The 25,610-nt window shown below is 51.0% G+C and overlaps 8 protein-coding genes across 8 annotated transcripts; 3 read left to right on the top strand and 5 right to left on the bottom strand.

The window, feature by feature from the left end:
• Positions 1 to 59: 59 nt before the first annotated feature.
• On the bottom strand, positions 60 to 4,002 carry BO87DRAFT_241593 (dDENN domain protein). Its single transcript, XM_025618840.1, has 4 exons — positions 3,225 to 4,002; positions 815 to 3,136; positions 507 to 761; positions 60 to 448 (listed from the first exon to the last, which is right to left on the bottom strand). Exons 1-4 carry the CDS (start codon positions 3,856 to 3,858, stop codon positions 309 to 311), a joined length of 3,351 nt encoding a protein of 1,116 aa, XP_025482014.1. The 5' UTR covers positions 3,859 to 4,002; the 3' UTR covers positions 60 to 308.
• Positions 4,003 to 7,647: 3,645 nt separating this feature from the next.
• On the bottom strand, positions 7,648 to 8,051 carry BO87DRAFT_241567 (uncharacterized protein). Its single transcript, XM_025618839.1, has one exon. It carries the CDS (start codon positions 7,931 to 7,933, stop codon positions 7,730 to 7,732), a length of 204 nt encoding a protein of 67 aa, XP_025482013.1. The 5' UTR covers positions 7,934 to 8,051; the 3' UTR covers positions 7,648 to 7,729.
• A 1,340-nt stretch (positions 8,052 to 9,391) lies between these two features.
• Positions 9,392 to 10,620, bottom strand: BO87DRAFT_395380 (trafficking protein particle complex subunit 13; the record flags this gene model as incomplete). The annotated part of the gene is made up of 5 exons (XM_025625179.1): positions 9,392 to 9,685; positions 9,750 to 10,268; positions 10,319 to 10,442; positions 10,493 to 10,499; positions 10,554 to 10,620. 5 exons carry the CDS (start codon positions 10,618 to 10,620, stop codon positions 9,392 to 9,394), a joined length of 1,011 nt encoding a protein of 336 aa, XP_025482012.1.
• A 206-nt stretch (positions 10,621 to 10,826) lies between these two features.
• On the top strand, positions 10,827 to 12,660 carry BO87DRAFT_374880 (RING finger protein). Its single transcript, XM_025622893.1, has 6 exons — positions 10,827 to 11,453; positions 11,507 to 11,673; positions 11,773 to 11,834; positions 11,891 to 12,129; positions 12,182 to 12,303; positions 12,378 to 12,660. Exons 1-6 carry the CDS (start codon positions 11,086 to 11,088, stop codon positions 12,479 to 12,481), a joined length of 1,062 nt encoding a protein of 353 aa, XP_025482011.1. The 5' UTR covers positions 10,827 to 11,085; the 3' UTR covers positions 12,482 to 12,660.
• Positions 12,611 to 14,630, bottom strand: BO87DRAFT_374879 (CENP-N/CHL4 family protein). Its single transcript, XM_025622892.1, has one exon. The coding sequence runs from the start codon at positions 14,534 to 14,536 to the stop codon at positions 13,091 to 13,093; it is 1,446 nt and encodes a 481-aa protein (XP_025482010.1). The 5' UTR covers positions 14,537 to 14,630; the 3' UTR covers positions 12,611 to 13,090.
• A 2,401-nt stretch (positions 14,631 to 17,031) lies between these two features.
• BO87DRAFT_374877 (putative bZIP transcription factor (MetR)) lies at positions 17,032 to 17,991 on the top strand. Its single transcript, XM_025622891.1, has one exon. It carries the CDS (start codon positions 17,066 to 17,068, stop codon positions 17,654 to 17,656), a length of 591 nt encoding a protein of 196 aa, XP_025482009.1. The 5' UTR covers positions 17,032 to 17,065; the 3' UTR covers positions 17,657 to 17,991.
• Positions 17,992 to 18,795: 804 nt separating this feature from the next.
• BO87DRAFT_241470 (uncharacterized protein) lies at positions 18,796 to 20,567 on the bottom strand. Its single transcript, XM_025618838.1, has 2 exons — positions 20,351 to 20,567; positions 18,796 to 20,287 (listed from the first exon to the last, which is right to left on the bottom strand). Exons 1-2 carry the CDS (start codon positions 20,382 to 20,384, stop codon positions 19,002 to 19,004), a joined length of 1,320 nt encoding a protein of 439 aa, XP_025482008.1. The 5' UTR covers positions 20,385 to 20,567; the 3' UTR covers positions 18,796 to 19,001.
• A 1,149-nt stretch (positions 20,568 to 21,716) lies between these two features.
• Positions 21,717 to 24,831, top strand: BO87DRAFT_355112 (putative DNA mismatch repair protein (Mlh3); the record flags this gene model as incomplete). The annotated part of the gene is made up of 2 exons (XM_025621320.1): positions 21,717 to 22,186; positions 22,235 to 24,831. Exons 1-2 carry the CDS (start codon positions 21,940 to 21,942, stop codon positions 24,829 to 24,831), a joined length of 2,844 nt encoding a protein of 947 aa, XP_025482007.1. The 5' UTR covers positions 21,717 to 21,939.
• Between the last annotated feature and the right edge of the window lie 779 nt (positions 24,832 to 25,610).

Genomic DNA, 25,610 nt, shown 5'->3' with positions numbered 1-25,610 from the left:
ATCTGATTTTTAGTAAGCAATAAACCTGGTTTGCAGACCAGATGGTGCAATCCAGGGGTTATGTTGCGACGGGATCTGAGGCACGGTGCGACGAGTGTTTCAAACACGGTCGCGGGCCACTCGTAAGTGATATTCGATGATAGTAACCCACCGCACGTATCCACATGTCTCTACTCGCATGCAGCAGCAATAGGTCCGGACCAAGAGATACAACATGAGATACGTGGCGGTCTGGTGTCACACGGGGCCGTGCCATATCCAATGGTGATCTTTCGGAATGTGCACTCCACCAATGTGATGCTCCCTCCTTAAGGGGGTGATATGGCAAGCCCATTCATGAGCTTGGGAAGCGGCTTTCTGCGTGCAGTATTTGCCGTCTTCGAGACCCGAGGCGCGCCATGGATCATGCGGGGTTCCTTCATCAGACTGTTATCGAGCTTCGCCGGTGCTGTCATTTGATGCTTTGGTTAGCTCGAGACACAAGAGGGAAAGGACGGGTCACAAACCTCGTGAGACTAGCCGGCTATAGTCCCCGGACATGGTGTTCTGGCTCCTACTACCCCCTCCAAAGGATGTGGCGCTCGCGGTTCTCCAGAGGTGGTTTGACGTGTCAGATAGGAAATCGGTCATACTACGACCGGAGAAAATAGAGGATCGGCCCCGATTGCGCTTGGACAGAATGATCTCATCAAATAGGGTCATCCGAGGGTCTCGCGACTTGGGATTCGCTCTCTCCCGTTCGCTGATGAACTCGTTAAAGCCTAGTGACACGTCAGCAATTGCGACCATCAGCTCGTAAGCCACTGTGTCTTACCTTGTGTCTGTTGCAGGACAGCAATATATTCCGCATGCTCCCCGGGCAAGCTCTTCATGAAGGCTTCCATGTTGAAGTTGTATGTCAACCCAGCTTTCTTTTTGTCACCAGTGGCGGGCTGAAGGAACTTCTTGTATGTGTAAAACAGGCTGGCAAAGCATCGGACAAACGCAGCGCGAACTTGCTCGGGGTGGAAGGCGGCCGGACACACAAGGCATATCTGGAGGGCGCACCGGTTGTGCACCACTGTCTTACAGGCGGTACACTTGTACATGTTTTCTTCTGCCTGGTCATCGCAAATTGCACAGGTGGCCTTGTCGTCCCACGGCTGTACTTGCAAGCAATGTCCCTCCACCCAGCAGGTACCCTCTGCGTTGTGAATGGGCTGCGCGGAGGCCTGGGGCACTATCGTCGACGCAGCGACTGTGGACTGTGCATACACCGAAGGTGCGTAGGTGGAACCCGGGTTATAGTCGTTGTTCAACGTAGTTACAGACAGATTGGGTGCGTGGCCGAGGAAGGGAGCACTGGGCCGGCGTGGAATACCGGTACGCATGTCCATCCCGAATGAGGAGCTACGCCGAGATGCTGCATCAAAGTGGCCGGAACGTTTCTCGCGCAGCGATGCCTGCAATGTCGTACCGGAATCAGCACGGGAGCCGGAGACCGACGGGAAATGGCCGGACGTGGGCGAGATGTCTCTGGGAGACGGCGGGGAGCCGGTCTTATGCGTGGAGCCAGTTCCCGGTCGGTCTAGGCCCTTGGACGAATACCCCCTTGAAGCAGCCTGCTCATAGCGAGCATGCAGGTAGGCGTTGAAGATGAGTGGGGGCTGGGTACTTGGGGTTACAGAAGTGGCTCCGAAAGCGCTCGAGTTGAGACTGACGTACTTCGCCAACTGGGTAGACTGAGCCTTGGACGAGAAAATAGAGGAATTCTCCGACATGAATGAATCGAAGGGGTACGTTTCCACGGCATATGCCGGTGGCCCAGTGGGTACTCCGCACCGACTGTGATGAGGAGCAGCCAGCTGAAGCAAGGAAAGTAGCTTTCTGCGCTGATGACGAGGGAGAGGGGTTGGTTGAACAGTGCTTTCGATAAGGTCGGCATCCAAGTCGACCAACACAAAGTCATCTGACGGCAGCTCGACCTTCTCATAACGACGCTCAATACCTACAATGTAGGGACAAGGGGCTTCCAGAGCCTGGATGAGTCGTGCGGGCAGGATGGGAATAAGCACACCGGCCCACTGCAGTGGGAACAACAGGTCAACGATGGCCTTAGTCGCCAGGTACAGCATCGATGTGTGGGATGACAAGAGGATAATGCGCGACTCCGTGAGAGCGTACTCGAACAAGATCATGATGTTCTGTAACGACAGGGCCCGGAAGAGCGCATAGAGGTCGGTGTTTCGAGAGCCCGGCAGCTCATTGGCAGCCTCCTTGCGAGCAAAAAGACGCAACTCACGCACCGCAAGCTCCACCTGCGTCTTGGATGAATTGGGACTGAATGCCTCAGTACACAGGTTCATCACATATCGCTCCAGGGGTTGCCAGATGCCCATGCGTGGAGAGCTTGGGGGGATCCGCTGGAGGCTGCCGTCCGTCATTGGAACAACGACAGCCTTCAGCCATTCCTTCCAGAAGCTGGTCATATTTTCCTCTCGGCCCAGGATACCGTAGGCGCGGGGAATCCAGAATCCAGTATCCCCATCTGTCAAACCCTCGATCTTCGACGCTGCACCGTGACGCACTGGCCGCAAGAGATCAGTCATCAAGGTGATCTTCTCTTCAACAGCACTGATCTCATCTTCCAGCTGTTCTCGCGACTCTGACCCTGAAGGAACGGTGGGTAGCTGAGCGAGAAGCCTAGAAAGTTTAGCTCGCTCACTTGCCAGCCTCTCACCCAGACTTGCCGCCAACTCCCTCTCTTCGTCGGTCATGTTGTCCTTCCGCCACTCCTCGCAGCGCTTCTCGAGTTCTTCGGCCGCTCGCTGGTTGAGTGGGATCCAGATGATGAGACAGATGGCGTGCAAGCGTGAGCCGTTATCAGTAGTCATGACGAAGCCGTGCCAGGTGGATCGCGGCCTTTGGTCCGACGAGACTATATTAATGTCGTTCGGAAAAGCAAACATGGGTACATAGTCCGGGAAATTTCCTCGCAGCTTCAGTTCGTCGGACATGCCCTTTGTCGGATACCGGTCGAGCAGGACGGGCTCGAACCTCCGCTTTAGGGGGTGCATGGTGGGGGAGATTTCGAGCGGTTGCGGGACAGGTATCACGGAGTTGTAGTTACTCAGACGTCGCGAGGTACGGATAGAGGCTGTAATTGTCCGCCGTTAGCCATCTATATTCTATACTCCCTATTGTCGGCCTCCCCCTTCATTTACCTCACCAGGATCTCTACTCACCTTGACGAGCAATCGACGGTTGCCTCTTCATACTGTTCATATCGCGGAATGCCATGTGTCGCCGCACACTACCTATGCTAGACCGGAGCAGGCCCGCAGGCTGTGGGGTCTCCTCGGAGACGATCTTCTGGGTGCGTAATCTGGATCTGGGACGAGTCGAGGGGGTGATTGCGCCCGCGCTGACATTGAGATCCGACAGAAACGACTCCCTCTCCGACGCAAACTTGAACAGCGCTTTGTCAAAGTCGAAGTCTTCGAGAAAGGAGGAGCCCCGGGGAGAAGGGGCACCCTTGATTGTCATGCTGCTGCGGTTGCTGTGGGTGCCATTCTCGTTGGGTTCGGGATCGACCGAGCGCATGGAGAAGCGCTGGAAGGAGGTACGGTTTCCCGCCATGGAGATGGGACGGGAGAGACTGTCCAGATGGGAATCCTCCTCGGCATCGGCATCTTCCTCGATGGTATCTGTGACGGCGGGGCCCGGCGAGGTGGCATTGTTGGCACGGTACTCATCCCCTAATTTGCGATAGGTTTCCAAGACCTCTGTTCCATCGACACCAGCAATCCAGAAGTAGTCGGCGAGCGGGGTAGTGGACGCTTCGGGCGGGGAAGAGGAGGAAGAGGAGGAAAAAGGCATCTCGTCGAATCGTCGCTGAGAGATCGCAGGGTTGTACTCATCAATCGTCACAATTCGTCGTGGTCGTCACAGCATGGAGTAAATGCAATTCCTAGATGTTCTGAAGTTCCCAGGAACATCAACAGTGAGGGGGGAGGGGGAGAGAATTTTCAGAAATTAGGGGGGGGGGGGGTTGTGTTGCAGAATCACGGGCGGGTGGTGAAGACAGTAGTAGTAGTAGTAGTAGTATTAGCAACTAGAACGCATAAGTCTAGAAATGCGACGCTGTCGCGAACGCGAACGGGGAGGATGGCTGGGGCTCTCAAGCGTCGGTGCAGATGCAAAGAGGGGAATAGAAGGACGAATTGCAGAAAGGCAGATGCTGAAGAGAGGAGACGATCTGAAAGGTTGATCTACGCATTGACAAGAAAAAAAGGAGTGTCGGTTAGTGGAGGAGGGAGGGAGGGAGGGAGGGAGGGAGAGCCAGCGAGAGCGAGAGCGAGAGAGAGAGAGCGGAAGAGAGACAGGTGAGGGGGCCAAGAGGGAAAGGGAAAAGAGAGACAAACTGGAAAAAGGAGGAATGCTTTGACAGGTGTCTCTTTGTGTAGGAATGGGAAGAAAGTTAAGTTATGGTTTCTTAATTTTTTAAAAAAAGACTCCTAACCTTCTTTATTTCTTTTTTTCTACTTTTGAATAATAATATTATTTTTTATTCTTCTAATTCTTGCTTGACTTCAATGGTCATGAATTTCTTCTGCCTTAGATTTTTATAATATAATTTTTTATTTTTCGAACTAGACTCACCATGCAGACGGATGGTTGCGTAGACACTGGGAAGGGGGGGAAAGCGAAACGGCTGCCAAAAGTCCCAATCCAGCCCCGGCACCCCCCGTGTGTTCCCCCCCTCCTCCCTCCTACTTCCTCCTTCCCCTTCACGGTTGATTTGCTACTAGTAGTAGACTGTCCGACTGCTACTACTACACACTGTCTGTCTACACCTTCCCCTGCGCTCTCCTGCGCACACGCACTACTACAACCACATCCGCCACTTCCTTCAATCTTCCATTTCTGAATTATTTAGTGGAGTCTTCTCCTACAGGTCGATCCGAGATTCCACATCTATTAAATTCAGGAAAAGAAAAGAAACTTAAAAAAGAAAGTCTACCAAATGGTTGGAATATCAACTACATGTGGATCATGTCAAACAAAGAAGATGGTCGGAAAGGGGAGAGGCGATAGAAGCAGGCAGAGCAAAAGCAATGTGCAGCTAGAGAAAAGAAAATAACAAATAAACGTGCAGCTCTGCCCAGATTGGAACCGGAATACAACGAGTCGGTGGAACATCTTCCTGCTGCTACTTCGGAGTACTACTGCCGCTCACCTACTCTAGTAGGCAGACGCAGTTCCCAGGTACCAACAACCTTTTTCACTCCCCCCTAAGTCCCGGGCGCGACCATGAACTACTGCAAGTGTGCATGGTTGGGTGCGTCCCGCCAACCACCATCCGCAGCCGCGCAGCAACTCCCGCATCAGCTGTGTTACGAGGATCCGCTTGCTTGCTTGGTCCGGGCAGAAAAAAAAGGAAAGCAAGGTAGCTGATAGGACGGGCTAATACTTGGTGCAGCTGCCGCTGCTTCCTCCTACCAAGGACTACTGTGATACTCGGTATAACTGCTGAGAGGTATGCACATAACTCACTGAGTACAGCTAGGCATCCGGAGCACAGAGGAACTTACATCCTCATCTGTGAGGGACAGGTACGGCAGCATATCAATCGCTGGGCCCTCAGTGGATCCCGTCGCGCACAAATGGCTTGGCTCACCGGCAACTCTTTGCTCCTGAATGGTCCTCGTTGGATCGCTGCAAGAGAACTACCGTTCGGAATAACCATGGAAAACACAGACCATTACGTCTTTTCTTATCGTTACGGCCGCCGAGGGTTGAAGTTTGGGGCTGAGAAAGAGGCCATGTGGAGCACTTCGAAGAAAATGCGGGATTTCGAGGCCACTATGGTAATTATTGTTATTATTATTATACATCCGTTGGACACACAGTTATCGCTCCTCTCATTGTTTGTGTCTGACCGACAGGCTCGACCGTGCAGTGAATCGAAGGCTAATTCCATACGCACACGCACACAGCCAGCCTCCTGCTAAGCTGTGCCTGGGGCGAAGGAAGTACGGAGACTAAAGGTAGCAACATCGGAGTTCCTAAATAGGTAGGTAAGTGCCAACCAGAGTTCGGAGATCGCCATGACAAACGATGATTGGAGGACCAGCAACGCAGCCTTGAATCCCATGGATTCAGAACTGTTAGAGCTGAAACTGGAGGGCGGTTTCTGAAAGGGGGAAAAGGGTGCGGTTATCTCTGGACCAAGACAGCCGAGGTTCTCACTTCCGCATTGTGGGATTAATTGCAAAGGACCGAAGCGCATACCAAACCAATTTCTTTTAACAAGATAACTCACTGATTTTGTGGGTACAAAAATTTCAGCACGATTCTGGATGCATATTTTTCATATTTACCTCAGACAAAAAGAAAGGAGGTGGATCCTCTGGATTCTCGCACCCGACCACCCGAGAACTCCAAGTCGAAATGGCCCGGGGTTGCGTTGATGATCGATGTGGAGCCGAAGCAATGACGATAATCCGGTGCCAAAATCTATTTCGCCGGTCGACACCCGAGACGAGACCAGATATTAATTTTGAGCAGATAAATGATGAATTTCAATCAAATATTATTACGATGAACACTATCCTTATATTGTCGAGACATGGATTCGTTCTCAAACTCACGCACCATACCCAATGGGGTAATATCACACCGTCACAGAATAGGTAAGACACCGGCATAGATTGATGAACCAGTTTCACCATTTTAAATTTAATCCAACCAGTGCCCCTTAACTCCGGCTTCATAGGGCTCAGCGTAAGAAGAAAACCTCATGCATATTACCAAATCAAATCCCGTATACTACTATCTATATAGGGAAAACAAGCCACCACTCACTCACTCATCTCAGGCCGCCACCAAACACTAAGGTATGTACCCACCACCACCACCACCAAAGGCAAAAAGAAATTTCATAAATCCAGTGGCTAGTACAGTAGGTAGACCAAACCCTGCAGCAATCAATGTGTAGGTTTTCATCATACATGCATACAATCTAAACCACAAATGGACAACAGCAATTTCAGCCTTCCCAGCCCAGCCCATCTTTACTTCTTAAGAAAGAAAGACGGGAAGAAAAGATAAAGAAAAGAAAAGAAAAAGAAACCAAAGAGAAAGTTCCAATAATGGTTCCTTGCATAGCCCTACTTCCCCGGACTTGCTTACCCGCATGATTGATGCAGTAGACCAACCAAGCATTTTACAGTAGTCAGTTAGTTGGTTGGTTGCTACAGATTTTTCTCTATTTTCACTTGATTTTTCAAGCCCTACGCAGCCTGCCTTGTGAACTCAAAAGAGAAAGAAAAGACAAGAAACCCGGTGATGTTCCGACCGATCTACTTACTGTTATCTACACTGACTACGACGCTACGGAGTATTCATTACGGCTTGGGGGATCTCTTTTCGCCATTTGATGTTAACAGTTTCCCTAGATTATTCTACTCTCTTCTACGGGGCATAGATATCTCCATAAATACCAGTTACCTACTAAACCCACCCTATTCATTATCAATACTATACTATCCAGTATCGTCCCGCAGTGGATGGACATTTGACACCTCTGACAGGGACGGAGAGAAATAGAGAAGAGAGAGGGGCGGTGACTAAACCAATTCGAACATATAGTTACATAATAATTCCTACGTAGTAAAATTAGAGGATAACTTAACAAATCTAAACTTTTATCTAGCTGTTTTGCAGATAGAGTATAGATATTTATTAGTCAGTAGATAAGTACTTGGAAGTTGAAAGGGGGTCGGTCGGTCGGTCGGTCAGTTGGTGATGAGAGGTTGGCTGGGACGGAAGAACAGCGCCCGCAGCACCACACACACACACACACACACACACACACACACACACACCGTATAGTATACAGCAGGTATAGCCAGCCCAGCCCAGCCCAGCGTGTAAGGCAGAGCAGTTGCATGTTCTGGACCTTGATCAGCCCACTGACTGACTGACTATCATCCAGTGTACGGGTATGGATAAATTATCCGTGTTATCCCTTTTTATAGAAATGATGTCTTTGATTTTTCTAGACATACCATACCATATTAACTGTCGGGCGGGAGGGAGAGAGAGAAGAACGCCAGCGAGTCAAGTTAAGACATACTAACTAAGTACTAATTATATCCTCCCCAGAATTGAATGCCATTGTCAGGGATTCTCTTTCTCTTTCTTCCTTCCGTTCATTTAGCATCCATGCAAGGCCAAGAAAAAATCCCAAAGTAAAACCCAACTCAACTCAACTCTAGCCTAGTCTAGTCTCTCGTTTTCTGTCTACGGGCTAGAACATCCGAATGCCGAATAAACCATCCGCAACCTGCCACTCAGTAGTAAAACAGCCTGGTTCTACTTTATTCTATGGAGTACGTACGTATTCTATTTATTCTCTAGGAGTGGACACATGACAACAACTTGGTTTTTTTTTTTTTTTTTTTGTTGCTGAGTTTGAGGTAAATTTAGGTTTGACCTAGGCCTATCTAGACCCGAGTACTAGACTTTCCCTTTCCCTTTACCCTTCCCCCCCCCCGACCGGTGGTCCGTGGGGACGGTTGGATGGATGGTCTCGACCGCTCCCGGGGAGAATTATCATGTTATCTTTAGGTTTCAGGGTTAGTTAGGTAGTCCGTAGATTTGGACTATTTGCTGAGGTACAGGAGGGGGGTTGGTTGGTTGGATAGTAGTTGGCTGATTGACGATCAACTACCTAGTAGATACTGTTACTTATGGTGCTGACTGTGTTGCACAAATAGCACATGACTGGTCAGTTGTGGTGGCTCATCTATAACTAATCAAGGAATATAGAATTTCAACGACTCCTTCCTTATGGGGAACAAAATCTATCTAAAGATAGAATGGAATACGGCCAAGCTTCCGTCGGCGTTAACGGGGGGCGCCGTCGGAAGGTACCTTTTTTTTTGTTTCTTCTGTACACCCCTAGACTAGTACTAGACTCCCAGATAAGCTCCCGAACATATGATGTTAGTCTCGTCGTTTTTCTTTGTCCCCGTTGAACGTGTGTAACCACCACGCAAAGTGTCGCAAGCTAGGGGATTGGGATTGGCTGCCCTGAGAAGGTTCGCATCCGTGCAACATCCGCTTGGCTCCCGTCTCATCCATTCATCTTGTGTGCTGATGCATGCCTCCGTGGAGTCGGTGATTGGTTGAGGAAAATCACCGGTGAGCTTGTGAGTCTTCAGACTGCCACACACGGAGCTGGAGGGTTCTTCGGGATCTGCGCTGGCATCGTTGGCTGCAGTGTCTGGAATGTGTGTCTGTTGTTGTTACACAAGGGGGTCAAAGGCCAAGAAAAAGCCCGCTGCAGTTCAGGTACACAGCAGAGAGACCGTAAGCAGGAAATATTACGTCCGATTGGTCTGTCTCATGCCCGTCTTCGCGTCATCAAATTACCCGTCGTTAGGAATCCTTTGTCGCCCATTGCGCCTCTCCACTCAATCGAAAGCTGGCCCAGCACGGCGCGTCCGTCGCGTTTCATGTCCTTCTGCAGGGTCTCCAGCCCTTCCTGTTGGCCTTCTTCTTGCTCGACGAGGAATGCAACCTGCAAGACATCCCGCGGATGTAGAGTCGGTGGCCGCGGATCCGCTTGATCCGGTCCTTGTAGATCCCAATTGAGAGATACGGCCTTGAATGGCGGTTTCGGATTGAGCCTCGTTTGCTGTCTAAATTAGCATGTCGCCCAGGAGACGTCTCACTTTATGTATGATTTGTGTTCGACGAACCTTGACCACCACAGGACCATCGCCTACGTTCTCTAGTTGCGCTTCCAGAGCAAACCGGAGCAGCCGGGTCTTGCCATATGGTCCGAGTGACTTGTTCTCGACTTCCAGGGGCGCCAGCTCTGATGATTTGGTTCGAACGCTCAAACAGGGCTGCGCCACGAACTGATAAAGCTTGCGGAAGGTTCTCACACGCCCGCTGGCTGCTTGCGCGTCCGACCCAATCAATGTCTCCGTGTAGCTGACGCTAACCGCCAGGATGTGATTCCCTTCCTCCTTGAGATCAAACCGTACTATTTTTTGTAGTGAATGGCCCTTCTGCACCCCGTCCTTCGAAGCCGTGTCTTCGGCCGGTTCTAGGTCTAATGCCGCTACCTGCGATGGTGTTTGCATCTCTGCCACTATACGAACCGATGTGACGACGCGCGACGTCTCCTCATCTGGCAACTCATTATTGGCGCTGAGAGTGCATGCAAACGTCTCACCCACATACGCAGATCCAAACGCCGGAGGTAGGGTTAACTTGTCGAACAGTCAGTGAGGTTATGACTAAACTTGGACGGTCTTCGTACATTGGGGGTGAGGATGAACTGATCGTCGACATTATCGGCGGGATAGCTGAGTGATGCTTTGCTTGAGATCTTTATGTCTGCCGCCGGGAGGGGGTACTGATAGGATAAGGAGGGTCGCGATAGTCTTGCACGGTCAGGAACGAGCGGAGCCATCGGGTCAAGTTCGGTGCTTACCGCAATACTGGACAAGATCAGCCAAGGTACCATGATAAAAGGGTGTCTCGGCAAAGCGTACCTTTGAGAGAGACTGCATGTGGCTCTTTAGGGGCATCAGCGCCCGAGTGAGCGCGAGGGCGTGCCATGGAGGGATGTGATTGCGAGTTGAACCAGAGCCGGACGCGGCGTCATTCCGTCGTTATCAGCGCCGCACTAGCTTCAAGCAAACAAGCCAAATGAGGCAAACCGAGCAAACCTCCGCATTGGCCGGGATACGCGAACTATTGGATCATCCCTGTTCAAACTTGACTCGATAGCTCCGATTTCTTACTCTCATCAGACAAATGGAGACATCCGAACCAGCCTTGGGATCGTCAATGTGACATCTACAGTAGATCTTGATGCTAGGCAGGTCATTGATCACGGTTCCTCCCAGATCTGTCATTCCTTTGGGGATTAGCCTGATTATGTCATGATCCGATCTGATTGCTTATCGATTAGGGGTCGTTTACTCCATACTACGGAAGCCGCCACTGCGACTATTCTTGTCTTGCTACGCCTCCTTTCTCCCTTTGTCAAGCTCCTGGCCTAGAATAGCTTCTGGGTTCGGAATGGGAGTGACACGTACAACTCCTTCTCGCCAGCAGCATGCGAGCGCCTCCACGCCTACGGACGCTCGAGCTACACGCTCAAGAGCTGTGGCAAGCACCCCCGCGTCGTCCAGGAAGCGAAAAGCGACTGAACAGAGTGTCACACCAAGTACGTCATCAAAGAAGTCGCGTCGATCTGCTCCAAGTCGTCCTACTCAAGATCCCGTTGAGGTGATCGATCTGACTGGTGACACCCCTAGCCCTGCTAGAAGAAGAGCTCGAGCACCAGCATCATATGACGAGCCAGCTCCTGAACGCCGAGCGAGAAGATTCCGCACCCATCCTCCCAGCACATATCTTGATAGAGCCGCGCGTGCACTATCCCAGCGGTATGCCGTACTTCATGTTTGGACCCTATAGCAAGCTAACTTGTTTCGTACAGCATGTTCGTTGTCGGACATACTGTCACGGAAGTCGATGATGCGCCCGAGATATCATTCGACATTGTCGGTACCACTGGCAACATCTATAAGACCACGATAGGGAAGGTGCCATCTTGCAGCTGCCCAGATGCTCTAAAAGGGAATCAATGCAAACACATCTGCTATGGTACGTTGAGCCCCTTGCGTAGACAGTTACCCCGCACTCTCGTCTCTCTACTTGGTAATTCTGCAATATCCGAGTTGCTGATTCTTCTGGCTGGTGAAGTCCTAGTCAAGGCCCTTAGAGCGCCTCAGCATCTTCAATATCAGTTAGCATTCTTGTCGTCGGTAAGTTAGGTTGATGGTAGCCGCACGAGATTGCAGTGCTCATGGCTATACCTTAGGAACTCCGAGAAATGTACAACGGCTCTCCCATCAGCCGCGAGCAGGCCCACGCTGAAGGAAAAAAGGATGGGAACAGGAAACCTGTTGAAGGCGACTGCCCGATCTGCTTCATGGAGTTCGAACCCGACAAAGAAGAGATAGTATGGTGCCGAGCAGCATGCGGAAACAATATACACAAAACTTGTTTCCAAAAGTGGGCCGCAACCCAGCAAGCCCAAGGAGTGAGATGCGTTTATTGGTATGTTTCATTGCGAGCGTAAGAGCAAGAGCACCGCTGACTCCCCGCGCAGCCGTTCTCCTTGGCAAGCAGATACTGGTAACATGAAGCTTGATGAACTGGTCAAAGGAGCCAGTGTAGATTCCGATGGCTACGTCAATGTAGCCGATCAGCTCGGCCTGTCTGGAATTCGCGGTATGAGACCGAATCTGTGATTCTCACGTTTTTTTGTTTATTGCCTTCACGTAGGGCTGATACTGACAGTTCTGGTATAGATTGTTCAACATATCATCCTTACTGGGTGCACCGGCAATCGTCTCGTTATGGTTCGCGACGTGGTAGAGGTGCGTGGGACTACGCCAACCGATATTAGTAGTGAAGCTTATCCGTCTGGCCTGGATTGTTTTCTGGATCTTTATAAGCGTCGGAAGTCTGAGATTGATACCCAGCGCATGTCATTCAGTTATATTAATACATTGGTATCATTCTTCCAAATGGGCAGTACATTTAGCTCTATCCAACAATAAGGCGAGATTGCACTGAACATAAACTGCGTTGTCTGTGCAGATAAAATTTGAAGTCCTCCCTGCTGCCAGAGGTCCTATCTACTGACCCCAAGTAGTAGTCTTGCTGGATATCACAGCGGCTCTTATCCTGGTAAACTTTCAGCTCCAGATGAGCATCCAAAATCAACGATACTATATACTACGCCCGAGCCAACCTCATCGCTCAGTTCCAATCCAATCTAGATTGGCCACGCAGACACATGGACAAAACCCGTGTCCCTGACTCGAACCCGGCGCGCACCCCCACCTGCATGGGAATAAGAGGTATCCAATCCCTCCAAACCGGGACAAGCACATTAGTACCCCGTAGAAGGCACACCTCAGAGAGCTCTCTACCACGAAATGAATGGTAGCCAAATGCATGCATGCAAGCCTTATATAGCCATGACAAAATTTTGGTTTCCCAAGGAGATTCTTCATCCACTGTCCTTCACGACCCGCCGACCCCGACGAACAACAGCTACACTCACTGCTTCTTCGCCCGTCATCCACGAAGGCATTTTTTCTGCATTGACGATGCCGTTCTCGGCTAGTTTGCGGAATCCGCTGATTATGTCTGCACCGGTGAAGGTGAGGGAGAGGGTTGGTGTTGACGATGTTGATGTGGATGTTGAATTTGGATTTGGGGGATCGAGGAGACGGATATCGAGACGGTCGAGCGGAGCAGAGAATAGAGATGCGGAGGTACCGAAGCGGGATTGTACAGTTAGGGTGCGCTTTTTGGAGACGTGCGGGTCTTCGTGGTCGGTTTTGGATCGTTTGGGTGGTTTAGAGGTGGATGTGTCTGCGTCGTCGGGGTGTTGGTTCTCCTTGTGGTGCGAGGGATGGTTCATGTGCTCTTCTGGGGTGACGGTGTTGGATGGTCGAGGGTCCAGGGGACTTCCTTCGAGGGCGGCGTCGGCGAAGATGCTGAATGCGCCGGTGGATTGGTTGGCACGGCCGGGGCCGCGGAGGGAGAGGAGTGCTTGGAGACTCTTTGCTGTTAGGGAGGTGGGTTTGAGGGTGTAGCGCTGGTGGGGGAGAGAGAGAGCCTTCGGGAGGGCGTCGCGGACGAGACGTTGCAGGCTGCGGGGGTCGGTTGCGATGGCGGTGGGGGTTGCGGATGTGCTGCTGGATTTCGAGGAGCCCGGGGTGGAGGCTATGGAGGTGTATAGGTAGGGACAGCTATCTGGGAAAGCGATGTAGATGACGCGCGAGGCGTCGGTGAGGAGTTCGGCGGCCTGGCGCGGATGTTGGTAGGGGGAGTTGGTGACGAAGATGCGGAGGAAGGTAAGAGGAAGTGAGGTCGAGCGGGAGAGGTAGTAGTGCGCTTTTACTAGCGGGGAGATTTGTTGCTGAAGCTTGCTGAGGAAGGTTGAGGCGTGGACGCGCGGAAGACATGCGGAGAGGTCGGAGGGGTCTGATTGTTGTTGTTGTTGGCTTTCGATGCGGGAGAGCTCCAGTGCGGTCCATCGGAGGCTGGAGGAGTGGTCGTCGATGTAGCGAAGGTCAACCATGGCAAGTTGTCGCAGGGTGATCCCATGTCTCCAGTCGCCTTCGAGGATGCGGTCGATTACTTCGCGTTTGCCGCCTTTGCGCAGTTGCAGTTCCTGGTATGCGTTCCGGACGTCGTTGACGGTGCGCTCCGCAGGATAGGGACTCAGTCCCTCGTCCTCCTCCTCTTTCTCATCTTCATCTTCTTGGAGATATGGTGGGAATGCCTGGAGATTGCGATCTTCGAGCCATTGGAACGCCAGATCCAACAGTGCTTGTCGGGTGAGCTTGCCAAAGGCTTTGACTAGGGACGGCGTGGAGGAGGGGATGCGGAGGTTGCTGGGTAGACTGGCGGTTGTAGGCGCGCGGACAGACTTTAGGCGGGCCATTGGGTGTGAGTGTTGATGGAAGACCTACTAGATAGGTCCGTGTAGCAACAACTCGGCAGATTGGTAGGGCTGAGTGGTTACTTTGCTGAATTTGGGATTGGATAGATTGGATGCGGCGCGAAGCTACGGGATTGCGGGTGGTTCCTGGGGCATCAACAAACAGCATCACGTGGAGATAGAATCACCGGGACTTATCTTAGTGCGGTTGGCAGCGCAGGGGCTCCCGCATTCTAAGTTGATCATCTCCAGTTATTCACTACTCCTCTTTTCATTGATTTGATGTCTGAATAGCGCTATAGATGCCGGAAATAGCGTGATTACAGGGTATGTTGTCTACACGTCGACTATCGTGTGATACATGAACATACCATATCTGCAAGGATGGACAAGAGGAGAGGTTGTGGATAACCTCATACGATAAGTATGCAGATCCCGATTATTAATGAGGAGGTTGTGAGGTTGTGCTCGCGGATAATTTTACCCGTTTCTGTAGTCGGCACTTGGCTAACTGGATTCAGCAGGTACACGAGATGTGGTTTATAAGCAGGGAGATTAACTCCTCGCGAACCGCGCAAAATCCGAAGTAGAACAATAATACTAAACGATACTAAGGTCGCCAAGCCATCAGCCTTGAGCCAACCAGGGCATCCATAGCGGACACCCGGTCAAGCAAGTCTGGTAGACCATAAGCCAGTGCAAGGAATTTGTTCAATCTGACTACACACGAGAGTGGCCAGAGTCATCCCTAAAGTTCAACCGGTTTGGACCCTAAAACCAGGCCGGCGAAGGACGGCGGCAGTGCGATTCTTTGGTTCCGCAAGCCCGACTTCGGCCACCGGAAAGAGGATGACTCGGGTTCGATGTCATCAGCGGAAAAGCAATTACTGTAGTGGTTAGTAGTGATTGTGCGGTGGCAACACGCGGCTCCCGGGTAACCCAGCGCAGGTACTGTGTACCTCAAGGGAGGGAAGGAAAAGTATCCAGATTCTGGGGCCCAGCGGATGGGGAGATTAGATCTAGAAATAATTTGGAAAAGAATACTTGATGGAGTGAATGATTGCAAGATGATGCAAGTAGCGATCGGAGCGAGACAAAAGCGTAGTTAAGTGAATGGGAGGGACGGTTAGTCACCGGGATTATTCAACGGGGCCATTGTGCCGCATTTTCCCCCCGATAACTTAATAATCAGCGGCTTCCCTCCAATTCCCCCGCCCCGCCGCAAATTCCCACTCTTTTTCGTCTCCGGCTGTCCCACACTCCAAACTCGACTTGACCCTCTTTCTCTCCTCGACTCTTCCCACGCCTTTTATCTTCTCCTGTCTCGTCTTCGAATCCCGCTGACACCCCATATCGCCTGCATTGCGACCCCATCGATTGGTCCGCCCACGACGAATACACTGTGCGGGTTACCGTGAACGGTCTTGAATACTTGGTGGTGATCGTACGACCAAGTGTCCCAGTGGAGAGGGACTTCGATATAGAAACTACGAAACCTGACTACATTCCTCAATACTCGCATCGCCGGATTTCAGGGAAAGAGGCCCGTAAAGCCTCAAAATCACATCATGTCCGAATTCAACGGCCGTCGGGCCCCCAACTTCTCTCAATATCTTGATGACCTGAATGCCATTCCTTCGCCGTACGATCAGGCCCTTCAGCAGCAACATCAGGATTCATACAACCTCGAAAATGAACTATCGCTTTTTACCAATGCCGAATTCTTTGATTTCGACAAGTTTGCCAATCTGAATCTGCCCAACTTTGACCAGCTGGAGGACAACACAGTCAAGAAGGAAACCGCGCAAGACACCAGCTCTGACATGGACTTTTTGAATCTTTTGGGAGGTGAGTTGCTGCAGAGTTTTTTTTGAAAACACCACGATATACAATTCTTGGGTCCAAGCTGGGTGGTTACGGGCAACTGTTGGTGTATTGTTGAAGCAGTTGCATACTTCCTGCATGTGCACCGCTTCGCCAGTTGCTTCAACCATCGGCCCTCATCAATGTGCCTTTTCCATACCTTCAGCCCGCCAACCCCCTCTTTCATTTTTTCTTTGTCCAATTTGCTTTGATTGTGCGAATCTCGTACCCTCTCAGGGACTAGTACTAGTGGGAGAAGCTTTACTATATCCCTGAGACACGAGCTGTTCCTTCCGCCGCGCACCTCATCTGCAGGCTCTCCCATTGGCTCGTATGCTGCACGGGGTCCTCTTTGTCTGTGCGCGATCGCAAAACGTGCAGCAGCCTTGCCTTGGCCTGGGATAACGCCAATTGCTCTCGTGATGGCGCCATACCACGTGACCCGTACAGCGTGGGAGATTGCATAGAGGCACCCTTTGTGGCACATTCAAGATGATCTGGGCTCGTGTTGATCCCAGTGATGCTGTGCTTTATACCCCTTCCGCCCAGCTTTGGACCCTTTTCCCTTGGTCGACTTGCTTGCCTCATCAGGGGCTTTCATCCAATCATGAAAGTCATGACTAACGTTCTCTAGAAGGCTTCGGCAACGTCAACGACATCTCCTCTACTATGAACTCAATCAACACCCAACCTTTGCCGGTCCAGAACACACAGTACTCTGCAGTTCCGTCCCTGCCCAACGGTCCCCTCAACATCAACCCTGCTCCTAGCCAAGCGGCTTCTCAGCCCTCCCCGCAGTCCTCGATCACATCCCCGCCGTCTGCGGCTGCCACCCCCGCCCCGGCCCCGGCTACCACCTCCCCGGCGGCAGGACCTAAGCGCAAGAACACACAAAAGACCCCGGCCATGAGCGTAGAGGAGGCCGCGCGCGTTGCCGCCGAAGAAGACAAGCGTCGCCGGAACACCGCCGCGAGCGCCCGCTTCCGTGTGAAGAAGAAGATGCGTGAGCAAGCTCTCGAGAAGACCGTCAAGGAGACCACCGAGAAGAACACTGCGCTGGAGGCTCGCGTCACGGCCCTGGAGCTGGAAAACCAGTGGCTCAAGAACCTGATCACTGAGAAGAACGGACAAACCTCGGAAGAGGCCAAGAAGTCGGAGAGCGACATCGCCGCTATGTTCAAGAAGTTCCTGGCTTCTCAACAGCAGAAGGAGACCGAACGGAGTAGTTCTGAGTCCAAGATCGGCGTGGGCACTGCCTAAACCCGACATTCTTGTGTTGTCTTCTTTTCTTGCTTGTTCATTTGAGCTTTGTAGATGATGTTTACGCAGAGTCGCTGATTCTCCCATCATTTTTTCTATCTCTTCTTATTCTTTTATCCTTTTTTTTTTCTCTTTTATCTAATGGTGTACATGAGGGGATGGCGTCGCGGTGCTCGGAAATACCTAGGCTCGTCGGTGGCATGAGTGATGTTTATGAAGTACAAAAATTCTTCGATCGAAACAGATAAGACCAGGAGAAGCTGTTGTGCATATCACGCAGTCAGTCCCTGTTTTCTTAAAAAAAGCATATGACAATGAAAATGAAACATTGACAATCAAGTTATAAAATAATATCTTTTCCATCTGTACTCTGCTTATTATAGTAGATAATCATCGCCATAATTATATCTACTAACTTGCTTGTCTGGCGTTATCCCGCACCATTACCACAACGGCCAATACTTTTTAAGATGGGGAAGCCATTTACTACTAACTAACGATAAGTAGTCACAACAAAGTTAGCACACTGTCTTCTTTGTCTATTCGTAAAGCTGATTGACAGCCCGGACGGAAAGTTCTCGGCCCAAGCTGGTACTGTATACTTCAGCTATGCAAAGCTAGCAGCGTGTGCCTCGGAACACAAGAGGGTAATGGTAGCATAGCAAATACATTCATGTAAAGTGATATGGAAGAAACAGAAAGCGGGACAAAGGAAATTTGACATCAAGAGAAGATGAAGAAAAAGACAGATAAAAAACAGAGATAAAGATAACATTGATCAATGTGCCATACATGCTTGCAAGCCCTTGGGGATATCAAATAGAAACCGTACCGTGCCGTGCCGTGCCGTCCGTCCGTCCGCCCGCCCAGATAGATAAGTCCAGTCCCGTGTGCACCGTGCCCAGTCCCGCGTTTATCCATCCTACTGATCATGGTTCTTGGTATAGGAGGGGGGTGTACAGATGTGCAAGAGGATTGAAATCAGGAAAGGGAATATGTGGAATGAATATCAAACGCCGTTTTAACGCCTCATAGCAAGATAATAGATAGGTTGTGGGGGTATGTGGAGGGAGGGACTCATCTCCCTCTCTGGGTGAGTTATGAAACGAAACCCTCCGTGTATGTTGGTTGCATTAGTCATTACTTTGAAAAAAAAAAAAAAGAACGCAGAAGCAAAAAGAGCAAGAAAGCAGAACAGGGTTCACTCAATCTGTCATGGAATATCTCATCTTGCGTAACTTCGTTGCAGGTTCAAAGAAGGAAAGAAAATGGAGAATTTTCTTTTCTTCTTGGAAAGATAATCTGGGTGGGAGAGTTGATTCGATACCCGATCAAATCAACCACCCTACTCACCAGAAAACTCTCTCTTCATGTCTGTCACACCCTCAACTTTGATTTCGGGCTCCTCCTCTCTCCCTTCGGCGAGCTTCTCTTCATCGCTCTCTTCACCGTTAATCTCTCCCCATCCTGAACTGCGACGGCTGATTCGCCCCGTCAATGGTTGGTTGCTTGACGGCCCGGACCATGGACTGCTCATACCGGTCCCAGTGATGCTGGCTGCATTGCTGTCGTGGCGACTGTGCGACTGGGCCGCGCTGATGACGCTCGCACCGTCTCCTGCAGTGGCGTTCTTGTGAAAGCTGCCGCGCTCACCGCTCCCTGCGAGAGGCGTGGCCCCGGAGGCCGAGTAGACGCTGGCACGCTCAACACTAGCAAGACCCACCAAGCTAGGTCTGTTGAGGACACCCGGCGGATTCAATGAAGAGGAGGTCGCTGACTCTCCGACATTTCCACTCAGCACACTCAACGGTAAACTCTCTCGGCTGCCACCGAACACGGAGGACGGCGCCAGGGCGCGAACAGAGGCATTTGTGTCCAAAGAGTTTCTGCGGCGCCTTTTTGATGACGATGCGAGAGTCAGAATGGAGGCGTTGTCGGTCAAGATATTGTTGGCTGTCGCAGTACTATAGGTGACCGAGTGACCATGAGGGGCAAGGTGGGGCGGCACGGCCGTGGCTGGCGACGGGGGAAACTGATGAGAAAATTGCACTTGTTGCGTCGCTGAACTGTGTAGAGAACCGGTATGGGTCAGACCATGGTGCTGGTTTTGCGTATTGTAGAGCTGCCCGGAAGGTGCTGCCGATTGCACAGTGGTCAAGGTCGTGGTCAGAGATCGCACCGATGGCGCGGGCGATGAGAAGGTGCTCCCCTCGCCTCCCCCCTGCGAACTGATGCCCCCACCCGCTGTAGCCATCGTCCCTGCCTTGGAATATGCTGCATCGGAGATGGCCGTGTCGCCGTTGGTTGAGATGGTTGGCGCGGTGGACTTCGCACTGGTGGCTGGGACCTGCTGCTCGTACCCGGAGTATGCGAGAGAGGGTTCGCTCTGCGAACAAGACCTGCGATCGGAATCTGCGCTCGCCTCGGAAGTGTTGAAGTCGCTATTATAGTCGGGAACCATGTGGGCGGTGCCCGACAGCGGGTAGGGGTTGTTCTTCGAACTCCGGCTTTTGTATTTGGGCATCGCATGACGCTTGTTGGACCAGCGGTTGGCACTTGAATCGGTAGAATGCTTGAGACTGGCGAGTCGCTTCATCCAGCTAGAAAAGGGGTGGCGACGTCCATTGCGATCTATGCGTTGTACATGAGCAACAACCCAGACAAGAACTTCTGAGATGAGTCGAATTCACTCACCATGCGCCCTGGCGGGCCCTTCAGCCGTGGCCATTCTGGCCTTCCAACAATCCACCGGTGAGATAGCCAGTGATTATGCGATCGCCACACTCACGACACGTTCCCCGTAACGAGTGATGCAAGTCCACAGGGATACAGCGATAGACGGTTGGCCGATCAGATAACAGCCGCAGGGGAAGATGCGTGAACCAAAGAAACGGATCTAAAGGGTCGGAGGGGTAGCGGAGGGAGAGATAAAGATGGGAGGTGTGACGGAGGGGGGAGAAAGCAAATAACTTCGATCCACGAAAAACCGACAAGAATCGTAGCAAGAAAAGACAAAAGAGTCCGGAAGGAAGAAAAAGAAGAGCGAGAGATTGGGAAAAAGGGCGATGGAGGAAGATGGCCGGCCATCCACCCTTTCATTTCCAAGTCAGGAGTTCCTCAGGAGCTGCACGTGATGCCCATCGGCCCAAATAAACGATCGGCGCCTGGATGTCGCCTTTCTCTCCTCTGCGTTTCACTCCCCAACCAATTCATTTTATTGACTGAGTGAATGAGGTTCCTGCCTCACACTTCTCTCTCCTGACGTGTCATCATGTCCGCCCTCTGAATAGTGTTTGTTTGGCAGTGGTTCAGCCTGACGAATCTGTGTCGATCTGTTATTAATACCGCCTCCAGCACTCCGTCTTTCAAGCTTCCGAGGCTGGAACTACTGCAGTGATGCGATAGCGCGTATCTCGCTAGCCCGCTTATTCGGTCCTTTGACATGGATGTTCCCGGCGAATTATGTTAGTCTATCCGTGCCAGTTCATGACTCGCTGCCGCACGCTTTACTTTCTAGTCTGGTGCATGCCATCCCACACTATGCGCTCGTGTCCAGTGCTTTTCCCTCGTGAACCACATCCCATATGTCAGCCTGCTGCGATCTCGATCTGCTTCTTTGTGCTTCATTCTGAACAATAGAGGCTGAGGGGGTGAAGCACTGGCTGCACAACCCATGTCCAGGGGATTCGGTTCGTTGTTCGTTTCCGCCTCGGAACCGGAGATTGTATACAGGAGGATCCAGCCACGATAAGCTCAAGCACCCGCAGTTGGGGATGCCAGATACCACACAGGCCAACGTAGCTCCTTCTCAGGAGGCTGAGCGGGTGCGTGCAATCTGCCTGCCTATTTGGAGATTCTTAAACTGCCACAAGTATGACTGTTGTGACAGTATTCTGTCGAAGTTTACGACTTTCTCGTAGGGAGAGTAGGGAGTAGGCCATCAATACTGCGATTCCATGATTGCTTATCTCCAGGTGTCTTATCATCACGTGATGTGAGACATCATCGGCCGCGGTTTCCCCTGCTGGGCTTCATTTCAACTGGCTCTCCTCGTCAACTGCCAACATGGCGGGAATCTGTGCATTTCTCTCACCATTTTGAGTCAATGACTGCTTTTCTGGATAGTTTATCTGCGTCTTTGACTTTCGATGACCGGTCTATGCTTTCTAGTAAAGCTACAGGTCAGATTTCAAGCGCTATCAACTAACTCGGAGCGCCACCATATCATGGCAACATGAGAGAATCTCTACAAGGCTATAAACTGATCTACCCACCCCCTGGCGATGTCGTCATGGGACCCCAAAATTCGACCTCTACCGCCTGATGTAGTGGCGAAGCTCAAGTCCTCAACTGCCATTACACACTTGAACGGGGTTATTGTAGAGCTAGTCAAGAATGCATTGGATGCAAATGCTCGTACAGTCTATGTGACCGTCGACTTCGTTCGCGGAGGCTGTATAGTTGAAGATGACGGAGATGGGATTCCTCCAGCGGAGTTTGAACCAGACGGAGGATTGGGGAAAGCCCACCGTAAGTTTAATCGTCACATATCAATGTCCTTTACTCATAGAGATGCAGATACTTCAAAATACCATTCGAGTCATGCTATAGAAGGACGTAAAGGGCTGTTTCTCGCCTCACTTGCTGCCCTTTCTCTGCTGACTATCACATCACACCATGTGCGCCATTCGAGTACTAATACCGTAACGTTCCATCACTCGACACCGGTTGCTCGATTGATGCCAGCTCCAGCATATCAAGAGCCAAGGTTCAGTGCCCATGGCACGTCCGTCACAGTAAACGATCTGTTCGGCAATATGCCCGTGCGCGTAAAGAGTCGAGCATTGGCTCTTCAAAGACCAGATGAACTGGAACGACAGTGGGAGGAACTAAGGCACTTTCTGGTGTCATTCATGATCGCGAACGACAGGATAGCTAAGCTAGTGGTCCTCGACGCTCATAGGGATAAGAAGATCACGGTACATCCACAGAGACCTGCCAGACAATATGGCGGGGAACCCGATCTACAACGGCTTCGTTCTATTTTGGCACAGTCGGGGCTGGTTGAGGCTCAGAATACGGGCATCTGGGATACCGTATCGGCCAGCGTTTCCGACTTCACAATACATGCGGCAGTCTCATTGATGCCTAGCCCTACGAAGAAGGTCCAGTTTGTCTCTTTAGGCTCGAACCCGGTGTTCGCGAGAAACAACGCAAATCTGATATTTGCGGAAGTCAATCGCTCATTTGCCTTGTCGGACTTTGGGTCTACAAAAAGCCGTTCCTCTGCAGTTGAAGCATCTGTCCGGGCTGCTGATGGCCAACTTATGCATAGCAAACCCGCGTCTAAAGCAGTCAATAAATGGCCAATGTTCTATATACGTATAGACAGCTGCAATGAGTGGAATATCGACGATGATACGCAAGAACTTCCAGAATCAGACAAATCTCTCCAGCGTATACTAGATGTGCTGTCGACAATGATCAACGAATTCCTCAGGCAGAGCAGCTTACGTCCACGTACTGGGAAAAGGAAAAGAGGTGCGCCCAATGTACCGCCAGCTACTACGCGCCCTAGCAGCGTAAAAACCGGAAGGTCTCTAGCTTCAGAAGGCGTCGGCTCTGTCACCGAAGAAACCCTGGGTGGTCAACTCAAGCTCCCCTCTTTACGAAGACCACCCAATGTCAGCCATCATTTCGGCGATTGGACCAGAATCAAAAGTGCAAAGTCGGAAACGTTCAGCAAGAGGTTGCCTTTACGCGGTCCCGAATTCGGGTCAGCTGGCTCAGAGAAAAACCCAGCACATCAAGTCCGGGATCAGTTGAACCAGCAATCAGCGCTTCTTTCTGCTGGCAGGGAAGGCACGGCCACCGAGCCCCAATCTCCTATACCAGATGTGTCAGAGGTGCACGAAGGACAACTGAATCAGGTCCCCGAAGAGACAGATACCGACACGATGATGTCGTGGGTCGATCCTTACACGGGTAGACGCCATTTGATCAACTCGCGAACTGGTCAGTCCATGCTCCTTGAGTCTTCAGGAGCATCGGGCATGATGCTGCGACCCCGGTCCACTGGCTATTCACAAGGACCACATCGTACTTCAGACGAAGTGCAGCGACCGAGATCAGTCCCTTTGCAAAGGACTGACAACAAGTGGTTAGAAAAACTTTTGGACAATTGGATTAATCCTGTTTTTGGCCGCCCAGAGAGGCCTATCAGTGCGATGGATGTCAGTGCTGGCCACGAGACAGCTCGCCCCGGGTCTAGTTCGCGGGACAATCACGGTGAGCTATGCGGGTTAGAAAGCATGGGAGTGTCAAAGTTCCGCGGCAAACTGCGTAAACAGGATCTAAAAGCTGCAGAAGTCATCGCTCAAGTGGATCAGAAATTCATCCTGATAAAGATGCAAATGCCCACTAATAGCCCTGGGGACCCTGCATCGAACCTGATCTTGATCGATCAGCACGCTGCGGATGAGCGATGCCGGGTCGAGGCACTCATGGCAGAGCTGTTCACATCTGGAGCGGATAGTCCAGGCTCCATCCAAACCATCACGTTGGAACCAATCATTTTTGAAATACCCACTACCGAAGCATCCTTGTTTAAACGATACAAGGACTTCTTCCACTCTTGGGGAGTAACTTACACCGTGGAACAAGGACCCAAAGACAAGAACGTCTTCATTTTCGTACACACCCTCCCAACCCTCATCGCCGAGCGCTGCCGCACCGAACCCGACCTAGTCACCGACCTCATCCGCGGCGAGATCTGGAGACGCGAAGAAGAGAACGGACGAAGCCGACAGCCTCGCCATCCAACCGGCTTCGCCCACCCTCGTCCAGACATGGCTCAAACCAGCAGCAGCAGCAGCTGGGTAGACCAGCTCGACGGCTGTCCTCGAGGGGTCATCGACCTGCTGAACTCTCGCGCATGCCGCACGGCAATCATGTTCAATGACGTCCTGGATAAGGATGAATGTCAGAGTTTGGTTAGACGACTCGCAGATTGCGTTTTCCCGTTCCAGTGCGCGCATGGTCGGCCCTCGATGATACCGATTTTGGAAATGGGGCCTGCTGCTGTATCATTGGATCAGACTCCGGAGGATAATGAATATGAAGGTCCGGGGTTTGTAGGTATGTTTAGGAAATGGCGCGATGGGGAATCTGGTTAGTTACTATAGTTAGGTTTACCTCTCCAATACTACTACTATTATTACTATACTATTATTACTACGAGTCAATTGTGGAAATTGCAACTATAATGTCAGTCTTTTATGTATGAAAATGAATGATCAGATCATGATATCGATCGATTAGTCAATAGACTAGTATGTTGCAGAATGGTATATACAAATAGTACACAGGTAGATCCTATCCTAAGTATCCTTCCAAATATCCATCCCATCCATCCAAGTTTCCATGCCATCCAGTAATTTCCTAGTCCAAACAAGCCAAGTCCAAGTACAAATCCAAGCAATGCTCCCATCCATCCATCCAAAGAGCAACCAACCAATCAATCAATAAAACAATGATAGTAAAAAGAAATCAAACAAAAGGGTGTGAATCAAAAAGTGGATAAAAACACAGAGAATGGTATAAGATAAAAAAAGCAGAGAGACGCACTCATGACCCATCATCAATGCATGCATCTCCATAACAAGTTAAGGCAAGGCAAGGCAAGGCCCAAAATTCGAATCAACGAGTATGTGTGTGTGTGCGAGCCGCGAGGTCCATTCCCGACCTGTAGTATAAGACCCCCATATATGCTTTGCCCCACCCTTTTTTGGTAGTGTTATTTTTTCCCAACCGCCCCTGTGCATGCAATGTACAACATTCCGTGTTGTTTTTTGGAAGCCCCGCCAATCCTTTCCTCTTTTTTTGTTGCCCCGAACAGGAAAAAGAAATATGGATGAAAAGATTCACGAGTACCGCCCAGAGAGATAATAGAAAT

Source organism: Aspergillus neoniger, assembly GCF_003184625.1.
Source record: "Aspergillus neoniger CBS 115656 unplaced genomic scaffold BO87scaffold_9, whole genome shotgun sequence".
In the NCBI taxonomy this organism is placed as follows: domain Eukaryota; kingdom Fungi; phylum Ascomycota; class Eurotiomycetes; order Eurotiales; family Aspergillaceae; genus Aspergillus; species Aspergillus neoniger.
Note: the sequence above shows the minus strand (reverse complement) of the source record. Positions and strands in the feature narration are given on the sequence as shown.